Source organism: Mixophyes fleayi, chromosome 1 (assembly GCF_038048845.1).
Source record: "Mixophyes fleayi isolate aMixFle1 chromosome 1, aMixFle1.hap1, whole genome shotgun sequence".
Taxonomy (NCBI): domain Eukaryota; kingdom Metazoa; phylum Chordata; class Amphibia; order Anura; family Limnodynastidae; genus Mixophyes; species Mixophyes fleayi.
The window spans coordinates 103,916,570-103,937,300 of record NC_134402.1 but is presented as its reverse complement, the minus strand read 5'-3'; the positions used below and the strand labels follow the sequence as shown (position 1 = coordinate 103,937,300).

At 36.8% G+C, this 20,731-nt stretch overlaps 1 protein-coding gene across 1 annotated transcript in view; it reads right to left on the bottom strand.

Moving 5' to 3' along the window:
* Positions 1-20,731, bottom strand: part of LRBA (LPS responsive beige-like anchor protein) — a 478,343-nt gene that overhangs the window by 9,011 nt on the left and 448,601 nt on the right. The window contains exons 53-54 of the mRNA XM_075198883.1: positions 6,765-6,866; positions 6,428-6,624 (exon numbers count right to left, since the gene is read on the bottom strand). Of these exons, the coding sequence (XP_075054984.1) occupies positions 6,428-6,624; positions 6,765-6,866 (299 nt within the window). The remainder of the gene's footprint in view (positions 1-6,427; positions 6,625-6,764; positions 6,867-20,731) is intronic.

Below are 20,731 nucleotides of genomic sequence, written 5' to 3'. Positions count from 1 at the left end.
GCGGCTGCTTATACTATGTGACAGTATTTTCCTTTGCACAAACTTCCTTCTTGATAAAATTCTAAGGAGCCTCAAACTGAAATAGTGGCCAGCAGCAAGAAGTGTATTGTATTCTACAACAAACAAGGTTTACTGTGAAACAATAATGAGCTTACAATTACTTTCCATAAAACTGAAATTATATACACATGACAATATTGCTTTTTCCCCTAATGCATACTTCAATAAAAATCAGTAATTGCAAAATACACACATTATAGACCGTGAAGTGAAATCAATTGCACTGACGGCAACATGTTTACAAAAGGATGGCAGAGGAGAAATACACAACAAATAGCTTTATATATCACCTAGGAACACCAATCTTGCCGTTTGCCTCTATTATTTCCTCAAACACAAACAAAGAAATCACTTCTATCCAGTAGATTATGGCATGTAAGCAGCTACTGTGCCCTTTCCAATCTCCAGACAAAGCAAATAATTGGATCCCTTGGGTTGCAAGAGCTAGTGTCTTTGCCTCAGGTAACAGCTCAGTTTTAGGAGTGGATTTCTTTCCATCCAAGTTATTCATTTTGACATCTAAACATTGCATGGTAGATGTGCTTTGACATGCTTTTGGCTGGGGCTCTGGTGGGCAACGCAACATTTAAAACAAAAACAGGTGTATAACATTGATTAGGCTGTGAGTATCCCCAGGCAGTCTGGAGGTCTCTTGGTAGTTTTCATGAGCAGGCTACAAGAAAGTAAATTAGAATTCTGTCCTGTGTCTGATGATTGTAAATTGTTACTTTTGTCGACATCCTGTGGGCTTGGGCTTACCATGACACATGAAACACAACCTGTTTAACTCCCCTCATTCACTCAATGGCAGTCAGACTTGACCTTAGGTTTCCTTGGCTTCACCTCTAGCACCCTCCCCCCTTCCTATTACTTGAGAAGCAAGCAGTGAAAACATCAGTCTGCCACAGCCATGGGCAGGTACTACACATGGGGGGGGTTGGACTTTAATCACACAGTTGCCACTTGCCTGCCAGCATGATAAAGTGCAGAAGCAGATGGGGAAAAGGGGCTGTGGATTGTTTAACTCTAAAACCCAACAGGGACTGCTTTGAAAAAAAACAACAAAAAAAACAACCATGTGGCAGCCGTACACATGTGTTTGCCTGGACTGCGGACTTCCCCAGCCTGAGGCAACAAACTCTAGCTCCCAGCACACACTGAAACACTACAGAAACTGTTTCAGCCAGCAAGGGAGTTCAAGATATTTTACAGATTTATTAGCCTGGCTGACAACATAATCACAACTGAAAGTGACAGATTATGAACATTATTATTGCAAAAGAGAACTAAGAAAAACAACAGAAAAAAGCGCTGGTAAATTCTACCAGGGTGATGATGATGCACAAAACATCTCTTCTGTCCGGTGATAGTAAATAACGTGCTGAAAAACACTCTAGAAAGGAGAGGTTTCATCAGTCTAACCTGCGGAGAGATCTGTCTGAGAATAAATCACAGCAGTGCTTTGCCAAGATGCTTGTGTGAATAAAATATGCTCTTTGGATTAGTAATAACTTTACAAGCTTGGACATACGATGTAATTCATTTATCGGTTGCTGCCCATTAGACTCACAGACCCACTAATAATAAGGAGATTACAGGCATTGACCTTCGCACATGTGATTTGTGTGTGTACTACATATATGTGTACACACACCTCTCTCAGTTGTTCATTATTGCACATGTGTTAAATTGTAGACTACTTAAAAGTTGCTGGTAAGTTATTCTAAGCAATTTAAATGAAAATGTACAGCTATGGGAGCAGCACTAACAGGAAACACATGCCTGCAGTAAGAGACATGTAATAACTGTATGTCACAAAACACACAACACTAGGAAATATGGAAATGAATAAACAAAGTAGGAATTTAATCAGGTACGGTGCCTTCATTTATTCAAATACCTAACGGTACAGAAAAGCAACAATGATTAAAAAAAATATATATATACATACACACACACACACACACGTACAACTGAAAATTTAGCTGACAATGCCTACGATACATGTCATTGTGTTAAAGAAATTAAATTAAATAATAAGTATTATTGCCGCTATTGGTCAGCCAGCACTTACCACTCTCAACTAATTGGTGCAGAGATGCCAACTTCAGAATACAATAAAAAATGTACTGTTGCGCTGGTCAGGATATTTAAATAAGGCTGCTAGAAAGTGAAGACATATAGTAAGCAGGTGGGTTTTAATCCTTGTCAGGCTCATATGCACTGGTTTTAGTGGTGGGTGTCTGGGATATTATTTGCCAGATGAACTGAAAGTCTGGTTGCCAGTTTGTAAGACATGGTGCCTCCCTCGCCTTACTATATATGCAATATTTTGTGTTTTACCACCATTTTGTGTACTGTACCATGGCTGTGGTCGTAGTTCAACTTTTAGCCTTGTGTCATTTGAAATGTCCCATTTGAGTTACACGACACCAAAATGTACAGAAAGAAATAAGCATATTATGTGAAGCACGTAGGCGGCAGTTGGAGATGGCTGCACTTTAGATCAGCTCAGTGTCCTACCTCACACTTCTTCTGACGAATACAAAACATTCCAAAATGAAAAGGTGGTGCTGAGTAGTGTCATCACACCAAGATCGGGGTAGTTTTAAAGAATTACTTAGCTGCGACCATCGGAACAAGTATCCTGGCTCTGTGTCCAGTAATAAACTGAATGCCAATGAAAAACACTGGACAAATGGGTGTAGTACCATTTAGTACTGACTACCCCGACAGCGACTACAATGATATGAAAACTCCAAAGACTACTACCCCGACATGAAAAAACGGACACCGCTACCATTCATCCAATGTAAGTATTATTTTAGGGGTTAGGGTTAGGAATTAGGGTTAGGAGTTAAGGTTAGGAGTTAGGGCTAAGGTAAACCTTACCTTTACAAGCTTGGTCTGGCTTGTAAAGGTAAGGTTAACTCTAACTCCTAACCCTAACCATTACTCCTAACCCTAACTCCTAAAATAATACTTACATTGGATGAATGGCAGCTGGGTCTGTCCATCGGCGCTTTAAGAAGAGTCGCGTTTTGACGTGACGTCATTTCCCTCAGTCGGCAACACATCGGGTAGTCATAACACTTCATCATCACTGTCAAAATGAGGCGGTTTTTTTTTTCAGGTTGGGGTAGTCGTCTTCGGAATTGTCATGTCACTCTCGGGGTAGTCAGTATAGTTAAACTGACTACCACCGGGTCAAATAGCTACAAGCTGGCAGATAAGAACAAGGTGAGGGTGAAAGAACCTTTCAACATGCCCAAGAGGTTCAGGTAGACACTGGTAGCCATGGAGCACAAACATTCATCATCTAACACCAAAATCAAGAGGGATAAGTGCGCACTGAGGGCTCTTGGCATTAATACCATTAACTAGGCACCTACATCGAGTGGCCATACAACAAAAAGCAAAAGTCTTCTCCAGAACCAGAACAGGAAGAAGATTCACTTAATATGATTGGTGAAGGACAGTCATGGTTGCCAGCAGCTGACTGTCTTAAGATTTCTCCAATGAGTAGTTCATGTCTCTCCTCATTACAAACATACCACACCACTAGTTGCTGCACAGAAATACCAGTGGCTGCTTCAATATGGTCGTCTGATGATTCTTCTGTCTTACAGTAGCACTTTCCCCACCAACAACCACTATTGTTATTCTGATACATTATGTATTAACTTTTCTGCCCATCACCTCTTATTTTGCAAGCTTATTTGGACAGAGCCATCTTCACCTTATGTTTCATGTGAATATGTGTAATGTATTTGTATCATAATCCCCTCAATGTACAACGCTGCATAGTATGTTAATGTTTTATAAATATAAGATAAGTTGGGCATTATGTCATATGATCCAAAGTACTTACTACTAGTGTTGTGTATTTTGTTTGACAGAGAACTCTCTCTCTTTATGTATTCTAATGTCTTCTATTTGAAAGATGCGTTTTAATTTTCTACAATGTTAAAAGAAATTGAAGATGCCTTCTGAGTCATTAATCTTGACAAATTTCAATGTAAACACCTTCTATATTTCAAATGGGCACACTGAAGGGATACAGACAGGATCATCATGTTGTTAAACTGAACCACATTTACTTTTTCTTACCCTATTGGAGATTATAATAAATAACAATGTCTTTTTTTTTTCATTTTACAGCTAAAATACAATGCAATATGATCCAATTCTGCAGCACTGTATGTGAACATGTTTATGGCCTAGTACGTCAATAGGCATAATGCAATATGCCATCAGCCAACCACTGTGTTATGGGAAATTGGAATAAAATCACAAATGTGTTTCTCATATGGTGGGTCACTTGGAATGATTGCCTGGCTCAACACAGACCTCAATAATTTTGATACAAACATTATCGATCCTCTGACATTATTTTTTATTTTTAGACCACAGTAAAATTTAGTGATCATAAGTATTCCTAATCGTATCACAGCAGTGAGGTGTTCACATGAATTTACCATTTAAAGACAGAATTTGATATTAATATGGGTGTACATTGCTTAGATATACCAGTATTCCAGAAATAACTGAAGTATATATGTCCACCAAGATCTCTTTCACTCCCTCTACCACAGCAGACATAGGATGATTGACAGCTGTGTGGATTTGCTTTATAATAATTCACTATAAAGATTGGTGAATTCATATGGACAGGACAATGATGTCACCCCAGCTCAAACACTGAGCTTTTTGGACTGTATCAGATCCTAGTTAGGATACTGTCCAAAAGAAATGTGGGAAGATTTCAGCTGTATCTAATGATGTGGGGAGGTACCACTAATATTTTTTTAATTTTCTTTACAGAGCTGCAATGAAACGTCATGTAAACAATGAACATTGTATTTTGCCTTAATAGCCCAGATCTGAACATTTGAATATTTGGGTTTATGGTCCCTTTAAGGCCTCGACATGGATGATTTTCAATCTCAAGATTATATCTCTTAATCTTTTAAGAATTTTTTTTACAATTTAATGAGATTTCATGCAATTAATTTAGAGATTAATCGGCCAAAGAAATATACTTTTTTGTGTTCTCTCAAATGTAATCGGCCAAAGAAATATACTTTTTTGTGTTCTCTCAATTGAGTATTTGCCCAAAAATGGCTAAAATCTCTAGTAAACCGCAATTAATCTCCTGCCCCCCCCATAAACTCTATGGATGAGACTAATCGCCTGAAACTCACGGAACGCGATTTAATTGCGAAATTGAGCGTTTGTGGAGATCATCACAGTACATAGCGATTAAAAATTGCTTGTGTAGCTGAATATATTGCAATTAGTTAGAAAATGAGTAATCTATTATAAGGTAAATCTCCAAGCATCACCTATACATTCCTAGCCTAAGCCAGCTGTTGCAAAAGTGTGTGTGTTCATCCCAATAAAAACAGATTCCCATTCTACACAGAATTGTTGAATTAAAACGTATATAATTCATATGCAAGCAATGAAGAATAAAGTCCAATCAAAAACAAAAGAAAATAGTTCAAAGTCGGTACAATAAGGAGAAGATGAACACACAGTATAAACATATAATTCTATCTAAAAAATGTTTACTGTAAAAAAGATATTAGAGGAACTTTAGCCTCAAATTATTTTTTTGTTTATGTGTTTCTATCACAGGGAAAGCATATAGTACTCTCTTTATACTCTATGAGGAAAATGAGCTGTCTCTTTGCTTTGTCATATTATCATGATCATATCCTCAATAAGGTTGTGATGTGTTTAAACGAAGTCAAACCTATTATCCGCCACAAACTACTGGAATGTGAGAGTATTATAATACCCGAGTAAGAATGGAAGGAGAGCACTTGGAGGGGATAAAAGTATTATAAGAGAGACAAAAAGTTTCAATCTACTTTCTAAAGCTCCTATAATAAGCGAATTATTACACATTCAACTCCTAAACATTTCCAAAATCCAAAATAAAGTATTGGGTTAGGAGTGCATTTAACGAAAATAAATGGAAGCTTTAAATAGCACAACACTTGGCTTCAGAATATGCCACTGTATTATAAATATAAAGGCTTATTTGGAAACAAAGTACATAACACAAATACAGCACATTGCATTGTATCCAATTGAAGATTTGCTTTTACTAGTTGCATTATTTTATTAAATAAGCTATACGGTATGTTTATTTTATACATTTTTTGCACATGGAAAGTAAAGTGCTCTTACCCGTGTATTATCATCAATTTCCATTGTTGCTTGAAGTTTCCCATTCACAGCACATTGCATTGTATCCAATTGAAGATTTGCTTTTACTAGTTGCATTATTTTATTAAATAAGCTATATGGTATGTTTATTTTATACATTTTCTGCACATGGAAAGTAAAGTGCTCTTACCCGTGTATTATCATCAATTTCCATTGTGGCTTGAAGTTTCCCATTCACACCGAACACACAGAAAAGGCCCCTTTCATAGTATATTACACAGTGCCCTTCTCTTGAAGCCTGGATAAGTTTAGGTCGATGACAGTTTCCTGGAGCCTCAAGTGTCCTCAAAAGGTCTCCATTCATAGAATGTATCAAGCATGGACCTTCTGAAACACACAAAATTAGAAAAACTAGTGACAAATGGTTCACTACACTCTCATTACACCAAGCATCTTGTACTGCATATAATTACATTAAACCAGCACTAGACACTTTATATGCCTCCAGTAGAATGATTTATCTTTACCTTTTGAACCACTGATCACCAATCCAAGCTCTGCACAAATAGTAGTGCAGGTAATTTCACAGTCATGGCCAGTCAGAATTGCACGAGGTGTAGCAAACTCGTCTACAAAAGGAAGAGAACATGAATGATAAATTGGAAACAAAAAACAAAATGTAGACTCAAAACTTGAAAAAAGGTTTCCTCTTGGTGCTTTTACTAAGAACTTTAATTCCACAATGCCAATGTGGCAAGTTCACAGAGCTAAAGAATTATCCACGATTGGCAAGTCACCCTGCCAATGGTATAGCCATCCTACCTGGAGGGTATGGTGTATTCTATTAAATGTATTATTTAAAAAAAATAAAAAAATGCTTCACAGATTCAAAACTAGTATGGCTGCATTAATAGAAAATTATTAATGGAGGAAACCTTCAATAGTTTTAATTCGCATAATTTGAATTTTCAGACTTTGTTTAATAGCGGATTCAGTTTTAGTATGTCTTAAAATGTAAGTGATTATCTAAATTGTGTAGCTTAGCCACTTCTTAATATAATACAGACTTAGGGGTAAATGTATTAACCTCCGGTTTCTTCATCTCCCGCGAGTTCGGCGTCTTCGGCGCTTAAATTTAAAGCGGCGCTGCATTGTAAAGGGAAACTTCCCTTTACAAGGCAGCGCCGCTTTAAATTTAAACGCCGAAGACGCCGAACTCGCGGGAGTTGAAGAAACCGGAGGTTAATACATTTACCCCATAGTGTTCAGATTTAAAGATTTGGACAGTTCTGCAACATTTATACTCTACTTTAACTGTATAGACCTTTAGGCCTTTTCTCCATCAATTTCTGATAGGACAAACTGAGTTGCTGGACCATAATCTATCAAAGGGTCATATTTTTACCTCCTCCTCAAAATGACCAAAGGCTGGATCACTAGCTTAAGTTAGCTGCGGTTTCAGGCCATTCGAACAATAAATGTAATTTAATTCTAGCCCACCTTCCCAAATTGAAATTTGTGAACAAACTTTAAAACCAGGATGAAAGTATTAGACATGTGATCAGGTACAGCAAGCTGAACACCCAATGTGGGAAACTCACTTGATTTTGGAAACCAAGCTCACTTCATTAAATTGTGGCAAAATGTAACTAATTGCAAAATGATGTAAGGTCCGGTAACACCAACCTTCATTCACTAGATTGTTACCAGCCCATTGCCCATGCATCACATTATAATCTGTACTGTATTGTAGTGCGATATTGGCAAAACTGCTAACACAAAAGGTGACTTCTTTTTACTGAGAAATAATAAGGCATGCTAAATAAAACTATTATACTAACAGACTAAATATCATTAGTATACAATGATGTTACTGCAGTAAATACGATTTGTTGTTTGAGAATGTTTTAAGCTGTTGTAAGTAACTTGCATGTGAAAGTAGGCAGGAGAGAAAACAGCATAATGAGAGAGAGGTGACACAGTCGCCACAGACAGACAGCTCAGAACTCCAATAATGTTTTGCACATGGGCTTTTCTTTTCATGTAGCAAAACCTGCTAGAGGAATGAGAGGGGAAGGGGGGCGTTTTCTGAAATTATACTGTCGGCTTGTGAGTAGTTTGAACAAGATCAAGGGGTTCTTTATCTTGACCTTACTACAAATATGAGAGTGTAATTGGAAAAGATATCTCTTTTGCACACAACACAGACTATAAGGTTAAATATAATGTTAGGGGATTGTCATTTGTTGCCAAATGTTAGAGAAGTTTTTAAATATTCACTAAGACAAGTGTACAAATGAACAGATTATTATAGAATTAAGCATAATAAAGATGTGTGTTTACATGCACCTGAGATCCATTACTGAAACACACCACAGACAGAAGTAACAAATAAAAATTACTAATCCGTTATTACTGTGTGAAAATGTTATATTGTAATTACTTATTCAAATTGTTAGAAGGTAGAAGTGGGCAGTGGGCAATAGCAGCTATCTATGTAGGTCAAGTTAGGCAACAAAAGCAAAATATTTGATTTGTTGTTATTGTTTTGTGCTCATTTGCATATTTTTAAGCAAACTAGCCTTAATGTATCCAAAATATATCTTTCTTTATTCAGTTATTCTATGTAAAACATTTTTTCCTGTGCTGAACAGACATTGGTGAGCTGATTAAAAATGTATTGAAAAACAAATAAATGCAGCGTATTCACTTTCATGCGCCCCCTTAACTCATTATTAAAAAAGATTAATGTCAGCAGCAGAAGTGCATAAAGGAACTTGGACACACAGAAAAGTGTTCATGTATATAGCTTAAAGGGAAAATTTAATATCAGTATTACAGTGGTTTAGATATGGACCTTGAGAGTAAGGAAATCAATGAAGCCGAACTTTCCCTTATAAAAGGTCTTCACTTTTAATGATAATTTATCTGAATGTGCAAATTAAAATAAATAAATAGCAGTGTATAATAGACATTTTTTTTTTAGATAATACAACTTGGGAGACTGGAATCACAAAAAGAACACCAACAGATTCTGAAAGAGGCTGTTCATCAAAAATCTATTTTTTACCTTTAAATTAGACCATACTTGCCAACTCTCCTGGAATGTCCGGGAGACTGCCGGATTCCGGGTGGGAGAGTATGGCAGCATGGGAGACTAGAAAGTGGGCAGAATTAGATCCAAAATGCCACAATTCCCTGAGAAGCGCGGCTTTTGGATCTAATTGATGAGATTTTCTGAGCCCCCCTCCCCCTTCCCCGCACGCCCACCTATCCCCGGCAGCCATAAGTTGGCAGGTATGAACTAGACATGCTATGACCAACCTTACCTAAGTTCTGAATTTGGCTATTGTAGTATTTGAATTTTAAACCACCAAAGATGATCCCATACTGTCCAGCCATCTAATGGCTGTTCAACCTGTTCTCTTGACATCAGCCCACCACATTCACACATGCAAGTTCTGCTGTCAATAACCTGCCCCATTCCCTACACGCCACTCCTGTTTTATGTTACACCAGGCCTGACCAACCTTTGAAATGTAGATCTGTATACACTTGTAACAAAAAAAGGTAGTGTTATTTGTAGGCTAATTATTCAAATACGACACCAAAAATTACTATACCCACTGAAAGATCACTAAATCAAAGCACTCCGTTCCCTTTGTTTTGGTACAGGATTACTATATGTCACTTGGATCAGTTCCTTCCCTATTTATAATGAATATTTGATTTTTGGCAGTATATCTTTTTTTTTTTTAAAGAAATAAAATATTAGAAAAGCACTAATGCAAAAACAAGTAGGCTGCAAGAAAATTGTTGGTCCAGGCAAAAGGCAAATGCAACATTTATATAAATTGAAACAAACAAAAAAAAAAAAAGTTGGTGTTGCCCATAGCAGCCAAATACTTTTTTTCATTTTCTAAACAGTACTAGAAAAGGTGACAGAATCAGTCTGTATGCTATGGACAATATCACATTGATTCCTTTACTCGTTTTCCTTAAAATATGTCCCCCAGTGCTGGTAGTTTCGATAGTCAGTTAGTTTTCTATATTGGGTAAAAAGCTTAACCTTTTTATTAACCCTTCCATGTTCTATAGGGACACTTGCTGAAATATTTTACATTTATATTTATTTTCCATGATAAAAACTGATTTTATGTCTGCTGTAAATCTCACCATAATGAAGTCGCACCATGTAAAAGATAGGCTGAAGATAAAATAGATGGGAAATTAAGTCTTAGTAATAGCCATTTACATTTCATTGTTATTTTCTAGTGAACATTTTATTGTAAAGATTAACCCACTCACCCCCAGGAATTGTCTCCCTTTCCTCCTTTGCCGTTTATTTTTATTGTTATTCTATTGCAAACATTTTATAAAAACTTATTGAGATGGTAGACATACATTACAAGTCTGGTTTTGCCGAATTTCTACCTACCAATTCTCACTGGGGTTGCTAACCATTCAAATGAAATAGTTCTGGGCACATTTCTTACACAAGTTTCTATAAACTCATGCAAAAATACTGTCCCTTCAACAGTCATTTGATCATTCAACAAGATTAAGAAAAATAAAATTCAAACTTTAGACTACAAAAAGATACCAGTTTATGTTAATTTCTTTCATTATTCTGTTCCCCAAAACCAGTTGATTTTTCTCCCTCATTATGGGTATACCACTACATGTTTTCATAGCCACCCGTGGTTTTAAACATGTCCATGTATCTAAAAGCCTCAGTGAACAACACAGAAATGCTAATAACCATATTCCTGGAGAAGGGGGTCTGCTCAGCAAACAAGTACAACAACAAAAGTGGCCCACACTAAAACGCTTTTCCATCTTACACTGGAAAGAGCCAATAGGAAAAGAGTTTTATTTATGTTTATGATACATGGATTCCATACAATAAAACTCAGAATAGAAACATTCTGCAGCGAATAACCTAAATAATATCAAACCTGTTACTGCGATAGTACAGAAATAATATACATGGTAGCTTCTGTGTACATACTTTGAATTTGTGTGTAAGCTCTATGGGACAGAATACCGTTATCCTGCTGAATCAGAGTACATGGCAAAAGACAAAGTCTATTCTACAGTTTGTGGTACGAGGAATATAGGAAAATACATGTATTAAAATATTCTTTAAAAAAAAAAATGGGAGTAACCTTAAAAGGAAGTACAACACTAAATCAAAGCTGAGTACGACATTGTACTGCCGCATTAAATAAATGTGTGTGTTAGTTGTGCATCCAGAGTAAAAGAAACATTTTTGCAATTTTTATATCAAAGCTTAGTGTTCACTGCCAAAGCTGCACACCATAAAACATCATGCACCACACTGAGCTAAAATAAAATAATACCTCTCACCATAAACACTCCAGCAAAATCAAGTCACATTAAGCACAGAACCATGTAATTCAAGTTCTTAATTAAATGTGTATGTGACTTCATAAATTTCTCAGCCAAATATTATTTACCCAGGAAAGACTGACGCTATAAAATCCTTGGAGAGCAGGGAAAATAAAGCACTAAATTGTATGTCAGCACAGGGCAATGCTATACTACTTTCATTTACCTCTGTAGTACCCTCTGTAGTACCCATGCTCACACAACATATACTTACACAAACATATCGCCATGGTTGCTATATACAGATTTGTTATTAATGTTAGTGCAACATCATTCATGTTTTTCAGAAAATATTACTTGGATGGTCAATATTTAACATCCCATGTTTAAGTCCTCCCTGCCATATCTCTCACAGACTAGTACATGCAGACAAATTAGGCATAGATGAGAAAATGCTACAATTACATAAGGGGTCACCACAGCTGCATGCACCAGTGTGGTTTGTTATAGACACATGTGTACAGCTCCCGAGATTTACTACAGGCAGTCCATCATCACTATGTCTGCAGCAAAATGTTCCCTGCATTCCATAAAGAGTGGAGTATACTGTAACTAACAAAAGTAGAAAGGATATATACACACACATTATATATATAAATATATATATATATATATATAAATATATATATATATATATATATATATATATATATATATATATATATATATATATATATATATACACATACACACACACACACAATTTGTTTTTTACATCATTAATGTTTATTGGAAAGATATACAATGAAAATAAAAGGGGGAGTCATCAAAGCAACACATTATTTTGGGGGGTTGACGGGTGGTTACTCGTAATACAGTGAGTAATACAAAAGAGAATTATCTGCAACACACATAAATGGGAAGAACTGTAGTACATACAGTTTCTTTAAAAAAAAACCTGTAAAAATACATGTCACACTGAGGGGCATATTTATTAATTAATGCGTTTTGAAAACGATCCCTTTCAATTCTTATCACAAGGATAAGGATGGAAAGATTGTGTGTATTTGATAAAAAAAAACTTCAACAGGAACAGCAGTCATTAAAAACTGCTGTTCCTGCGAAGTTGTAAACGGTCTCTTCTCTCCCAAACTGCTGTGCGATCATATGATCCCTCCACACGTGCGGCGAAGCTCTGCTCTTCGGAGCAGAGCTAAGAAACAACAAGTACGGTAGTTGCGCCAGCCTGAGCTGGCATACATTAACATAAACAATGTAAACAAGTTCCGAAAAACATGGATTTTTTTGAATTTGTTAAATTGTGGAATATAGCAGTGCCCATAGCCATTTATGGGGACTGCTCTGGAATTTGAAGACAAATGCAAAGCAGCAGATATCTACAATATCTGCTGCGATTCCCTATTAGTAAATTTGCACGTCACTTACATGTGAGTCTGTCCCCAGAAAACATCCGTTCGGGAGAGAAGAGACAGTGTTTTCATGAAAAAACAAAATCACAAACAGGCCCCTAAATAGTTTTCAGTTTGTTGGGGTTTTTTTTTTTTTTTAATTTTTTTAAATCAGCACATAGTGAAAGACCCTGGTGATGTTAGGTGAAATGGCCCATAGCAAGCAATAAACATTGTTCTAGTATATTAAGTATTTAATTGCATGCATAACATTTAACTTATGCCTCTGTCAAGCAGCATACAAAGTGTGGCTAATGAAAAAGCCAGTTCTGATTAGTAGATGCTATTAAAAAATAGGATATTTAAAAGTTGTTAAAACAGCATAACGTAGACATGAATACCAGCAATTTAAGGTATCCTTTAGTTGACAAGATTCACAATGACATTCATAGATATAAAAGTATTTACAGGAAAAGGGCCACGTTGTATGGTTTAGAGAATTGTTTCCTCAATGGTAAAGATCTTTTAAAGAGCTGATTGTAAAGCAGAACAGATCTCTTTAAAAGATTTGGGGCTGATGTGGCTCCAGAAGATTGTCATGGTTTCTTTCTTTTTTTTAAACATGTGCTGGTTTAAGGGGCACCACTTAAAAAGTTTCTAAACTGTGCTAGGAAAACAGGCTTAGGGGGAAAAAAAAAGCTAGTCCCAGTGACATCAAAGCTATAACAAGTCTTTGTCCCTTAAAAAGGTTTATGAGCGCTGGTGCAAAGCCCAAAGAGGGAGACTGAAAGGACTGCTCTCTGCATCTTTATAGAGATCTTTAAGGAAGATGAATAGGTCAGATGAGATTAAAGATCCCCAAAATCCGCTGCAAAACACAAGCCTGCTCGGCATGCACTATGTATTTTATAACCATCACTAGCATCGCAACTTGGTAAAGGTCTCGAGAGCATATACATTTTTCTTAATTTAAGATCTTTTTGTCTCAGGCATTTTAAAGTTTACCGGTACGTAAAGATTTTTTTTTTTTTTCATTTTAAAAATATGTTGTATTTATTCAATTGAGATTATAGATCATTTATACTTTAATTGTAAAATACAGAACTGAACTGTAATTTACTTTGGTTTTCAAACATGCAGATATTTATTCACGAGCATGTGTTTACTTATAACAATATATTAACATAAGTGTGTTAAGAAAAAAAAAACCCAACCATTTAGTACCTGTGTTTGTAGAGATGTCACAACACCAAAGTTTGGCAACCATTGCCCTGTGTCTTCTAACTTGTTTAAACACCTAAAGGCTTTCACCCTAAAAATGTGCTGGAAGCTTGACTGAACAGCTTTGTGCTGTAGCCATGAAGAAGACTAACTATTAGTTGGCAGACTGGTAAAATCCAATGACCCTCTATCCTCCATTAATGGAAGACAGCATTGTTCAGGCCAAACCCCACCAACTAGTTTATGGAAAAAAGCAGCGCAGGACTATATCACTAAATCTGTCTTGGAAAAATACTTGGATGAGTGTCACTTGATTGGGAGAATTCTACCAAGATCTCTATGCTCCTCAACATAGAAGGTGAGAATGCTTTTGATTGACTAAATTGGGATTTTATATCTGCTCTGGAACATTTTGTTTCACAGGCCCTTTCTTGGGATTGTATAAATTCCCTCTATTCGGCCCCTAGCTTTACTTTGAAATGCAGATTTAGTTTCCTCTCGTAGAGCTGATTACTAATGGGACCAGGCAGGAGCAACCTCCTCTTTGCTGTATGGACTGAGCCTTTAGCTGTAAGAATACTTACTGGCAGACTCTAATGCGTCAGGAATTAAAATGGGCTCACAAGAGTTCCAGCTGTCGCTGTTTGTGGATGACATCCTCCTCAATCTAACCATAACGTGATTCTTCCTAACCTACAGAGGATAATCTAACAAAGACTGAAACTGTACCCACTCCACATACCTACTGACATTTCTCCAGTTACATTACCAGGACACATGAATTAGTCAAAATATTTAGATATTAATTTAATACATGAAAATGTTACTCTGAATGATAAAAACTATATACCATTAGTCAAGAAAATAAAAGCAGAAGCGGTTCAAACATGAGCATTTTCTGACAACTTGGGTGAATGAGATCATCTCCTTGAAGTTGAATATATTCCCCAAACAATTTGCTGTACAGAGACACTTATTGAGCTTCATTTGCCAAAAGGAATACATGAATTCCAAGTGATTACTGCACTCAAAGTAGACTGGCCATCCCAAATGAAGTTAGATACAACCAGACAGCCCAAATTAAATGGATTATGATTTGGCTTCACCAATATCCAGCACATCCAATAACTTACATGCTGTGAGGATTCACAACACTAGCTCCTGATGACAGCTGTCAGAAAACAGTTCACAATGACCGCTATGAACACCTTCAGAATTCCTGTAATCAGCACTCTGCTAAGAACAGAAATCTAGCTAGTCACCTCACCTGGACTACTGCACAGCTTTCCCTACTCTGCAATCAGCCCTTCAGTGAAAAGGCCAAGCAAAACAATTTATCTCATCTGTTTGTAGCCTTTATAAAGACCCTCAGTTCTACCAAACCTTTCGTAAGCAAAGTTGCAAAGTTTGTTGTGGGGTGGGGTGGGGGTTTGGGGATCCTCTACTTATGCTTTGAAGAAGACATGATTTGTTTGTTTGTTTATCACTATTACCTTCTTCAATCCTTCAGCTTCGTCCCCCACTATTCTACCTTCTCCAATCCCTTGACTTTGTCCTTCACTAATCTACCTTCTCCAATCCTTTGACTTTGTCCATCATTATTGTGCCTTCTCCAATCATTTGATTTCAGCTTGTATCTCTGAGGACTAAGCAGCTTGGCCGGACGTGGTGCATCTCTGATAGCTACCTCAGCCAAGAGGGTCTTTCCTGGGAGCTCCAAGCCCAGTGACACATGTCTATAACATATCAACTGATTAAAAGAAGACGTTGCCTTTTTAACTCAAAACTCGCGTTTCCTTTGGTAACCACGTCAGAATTACTATTCAATTTAATCCAAACATTCATCCTTTGTACCAATCTTACAGCATACTGCTTTTCAGACTAATCTGAAGAGAGTCAAAGGGACCATATCCATTTTGAGATATATAAGATGTTTTTACCTCTAAGTTACCAGAGCTTCTGTGTTTCAGGAGAAGGCCTCCATTCTACCACACTGTACTATGTCTTTACCTACACAATACACATTTTGTGCTTACAAGATCACAAGAGCAGATACTTTTAAACTGTGTTCACTCAATGTGCCACTCAAAAGTCTGATCTCTACTTTATATAATAGCAGATGTTCCAGAAGCACCCTTATATAGGTCTTAATGGGAGAGAAAACTTAGTAAGGAAATTCAATGTTATTCTTGGGATAAAATATCTCCACATTCAGGACCATCAAGGAAAATATACATAAAGTCATGTTTTGTGGTATTATGCCACCTCTAGGTTCCATATATACTCCTTAATAGAATTCCTTTATTAGAGATCCTGCAAGGAGTGGTATTTTGATCAGTTTTTGTGCCCAAAGGTCTATCTGTTTTGCAGAGAAATTCAAGATTTGAAGAACACTACCAGCCCTATTAGTTCTAATTCACCAATTATATTTAACAATGGAGCGATGGACCTCCATTTCTGTGTGAGCTATATAACACAGTACAATGTGACTGCAGATTGCAGAAGTTCAAGGCTTTAAAAATCTGTCCGTCACCAAAAATATCTAGATATTACTAAACCAAGTTGTCTATATTTAAACTAGCTACAGGGCTATATATTCTAGTGCTGTGTTGTAATAACAACCACTAAAAGTCTCAAGCCCCAACCCAGCCTGGAATATGTTCTTGGGTGACCAGAGTTTAAAGGGACAATGAAATTAGTGACAGACCACATTCATAGCTGAATGGACATTTTTTTGTTTCATTTGGGATGCATATCCTTCATAATCTTTTGCCACAGAATGGTCTCATACTTCTACATTATTAAATTTAGGTTTGACTTGCTTAACATGTGCAATATTTAGCTGTCCTTGTGTTATCAGTGGATTACTCTTGTTAATACCTCTTTATACCTATTACATCTACATTACATTTTTCCTACCATATTTGTTAAGGGTATAGGTAGTGTTTACAGTCTACTGTTAAACTTTGAAAGTAGTAACACAACTTAATTTATTTTGCACAGCCCTAAAAGTAAATGCCTAATTGTGCTACATATTATAAAGCAAACATATTATAAAACAAATATAGCATTATTTCATAACTGTGGTGCTATAATACCAAATAAGCTACATAACATTTACAAGCATCTGTATGTATATGCAGCAGTGGATCATGGCCATCCATGTTATTTTGAGAGAAAAAATTGTTGAATATATATATTTCAATAAGCAATCCTGTATTAAAAGCGTTACCTTGATTTAAAAGGAGCTACTTAGTAGGTTTAAATTATACTTCATACTATTTTTTTCCAACAAAACTTATAAATGTTTTCTGAAAACTTAAACTCACAAGTAGGTTGAAACAAGTTTAATATATATTTATTCTTCTACGTGAATGAAGCAGAGAAATAATGGTGATTTGCAAATCATCTTAAATGATTGTAAGATAGTTTAGAAAAAAAAAAAGTGTGTTTAGTTTATACATTTTAGTTAAGAAATCAGTGGTCACTGGTCTCAAAGCTAAACCTTGTCCGCCCCCACCTCCCATTAGTATACATGACGCAACTTGGGCTTCTTTGAAAGTGGAGCAGTACTATAAAAAAAAATGTAAACAAGCGGTTCATGCACAAATTGTAGGCAAAATGTATTTTTTTATGTGGTTCTCCCATGATGTTATGGCCAATGAGTGACAAGTCCAAAGATTCCCCAAGGAATATAAACCACCCTCAACATAGGGGGGGGGGGTATATTTATTAAGCTGCAGGTTTGAAGCCTATAGCAACCAATCAGATTCTAGTTAGCATTTATTTAGGACATTCTACAGAATGACAGCTAGAATGTGATTGGCTGCTATAGGCAATGACTCCACTTTTTCAAACCCGCAGTTTAGTAAATATACCTCAAGGTGTTGTATGTTTGTTTCTCCTGTGCAGCTTTCTTTGTGAGTTTAGATACAGCTAACCATTATTTATTGTAAATAGCTGGGATGTGGACAAGCTCTCCTTTAGGTTTATAGTGTATAGCCTAGATAGTCAGAAAGGAGTATGGCTTCTCTCTGTAATAATACCAGGGACTAGTTTGTGTTCCTGCCTGGAATGGTGAAGAAGTGAGTGAAAATCACCTCATCTTCAGTTGCAGTCTGAGAGTACAGGACATGTGGCTAAGTATAGCCCCACTGCACTTACGGCAAGTCACTGCTCTCTTCCATGCCCCCTGATGGATTGTCCAAACATCTAGTTCAGAGTGTTTCTTGAAATTTACATATTAGTGACATTTAAACACTTTTACACTTATCAGGTATATATGTATCTTATTTAGTCACTGTGCTGATTACATTTTCACTAAACGTGCAGAGTCTACTCAGCCTACCTGCTATAAATTCTGATTAGGAATTGTGCTTTTATTGCTTTCAGCTGTGAGATTTCATACATGAACCAATGGTTTACATGTGCACTTTTTAAACAACTGGCTGTCCCCTTCTTTCATCTGTGCTTTATTTTATTTGGTGGATTACATTGAATCGAATCACCAGCCTCCAGAGTTGTCCTTTTTGTTATGGATATGGCTTTTGGTTCTGTGCCTTTCTATTTGCGTGTTATTTGGTAACACGCAAATAACAAACCTTTCTGTGGGTAACTAGCAAGAGATTTTAACAAACCTTCTAATTAAGTTTACTATTCTGTCTAAAAGCCTTTTATTACTAAAGACATTACAGTACACAGACACACATTTAGTCATGAAAGAAAAAAAGAACACACTCTTTCAACTCTTGTGTTTTTACATATTAGGACATATTTAGCAATCATCTAGCCATGACCAAGTCCTAAAATGTTTTCAATCAAATCTCACAAACACATTAAAAAATTTACTTTGTCATTATTAAGTCAACCAAAAATAAGTTACATAAAGAAACTATGTGTAAAAAAAAAAAATACACCCCCCCCCCGCCCCAATTCAGTAGCTTTTAGGAGCACAATTAGCAGTAATAACTCAAAGTATATCTTTTCTATGAGTTTCTCGTTTCTTACATTGTATTAGTGGAATCTTGCTTATAACACTGCAGCAGTTCAGTGAAGATTGAGGACATTGTTTTATACCACCATGCTTGATGGTTGATATGTTTTTGTGGTGATAAGCTGTGGCTGGTTTTCACCAAACATGGTGGTATGCACTTCACTTTGGTCCAATCTGTCCAGAAGTCTAGTGTTTTGTCAAATGCAAACTTTTAGACGTATGCCGTACTGTGCTGCCTTTGGAAGAAAATGGGCTTACTTGTTTGGTTTTTGTCTGATGTTAGAGGCGTGTAGCTCTTCAGACATAGCTTTCTGAACTGTGCAGCTTCACAGATCATCATACAGTCTGACATTTATACACATACATGTACAGATGCATACAAAAGTACAGCTGGAGGACAAGGAAATGGAAATCCTAATTTAAAGTAACTTGATACGGTAATGGGCCACTGCGGACTGTAAGCACCATGGCACGGAGTCTGCCTAATTGTGCAGGAGAGATGCAGCACCATTCTTACACAAGAAAGTCACTCAATTGATACCTGATTGACAATGGTGGAAAAAGCTGTTCCAAGTGTCATTCCAGAATATGCCTTAAATGTTTGATTGGGATAGGATCTGGTTACGGTGAAGGAAAAGATGACATATGGATAACAAGTGTCAAGCAATCGGAGCAGCACGTTGGCTTAGTGGTTACCACTTATGCCTCACAGAACTGGGATCATGAGTTCAATTTAGTTCTTTGCGTGGGTTTCCTCCGGATGCTCCGGTTTCCTCCTACACTTTAAAAACATACTAGTAGGTAAATTGGCTGCTAAAAAATTGACCTTAGTCTCTCTTGGTATGTGTGCATGTTAGGGATTTTAGACTGTAAGCTCCAATGGCGCAGGGACTGATGTGAGCGAGTTCTCTGTACAGCGCTGCAGAATTAGTGGAAGGGGACAATGCCATCCACCAATTGGGAAATAAATACTGGTACATAGGGTAAAGATGATCACTCCGTAAGTAGATATAGGCATTTACAGCACCCAACCGATGCCAGGAAATTGCTCCCTGCAACATTATGGAGCCACCACAATACTTCACTAGTGTGATGAGTTACTTATGGACTGCAATACCACTACGATATCCTGCTATGTGGAATTTTCATTGGGCCATTTTTAAAGAAACTGTCTGCTTGCACCAAAGGATCAAATTTCCTTTAATGAGACTGCAGTTGATCCACCGTTTTGCCTTGTGCTTCAAAATAAAGCACTCATATCATAGAGTATGCACATCTACCCACTGAGCCACTGCTGATTATTCCACTTTGAACTCTATACTGACACCACCACTGATGAGAACTCCCTTTTAAAGGGAAAGTGGGAGTGCCACCTGCCTATCAAGCTAGGGCTAAGTATAAGCTAAGCCAAGTATAAAAACATGCAGGTATTCATTGTTCAGTGTGACCGATGCTAGAAAAGCTGGCCGGTGTCTAGAGAGCTGGTCTCTGTTTGTTTAGTATCACAAGAAACTGTATG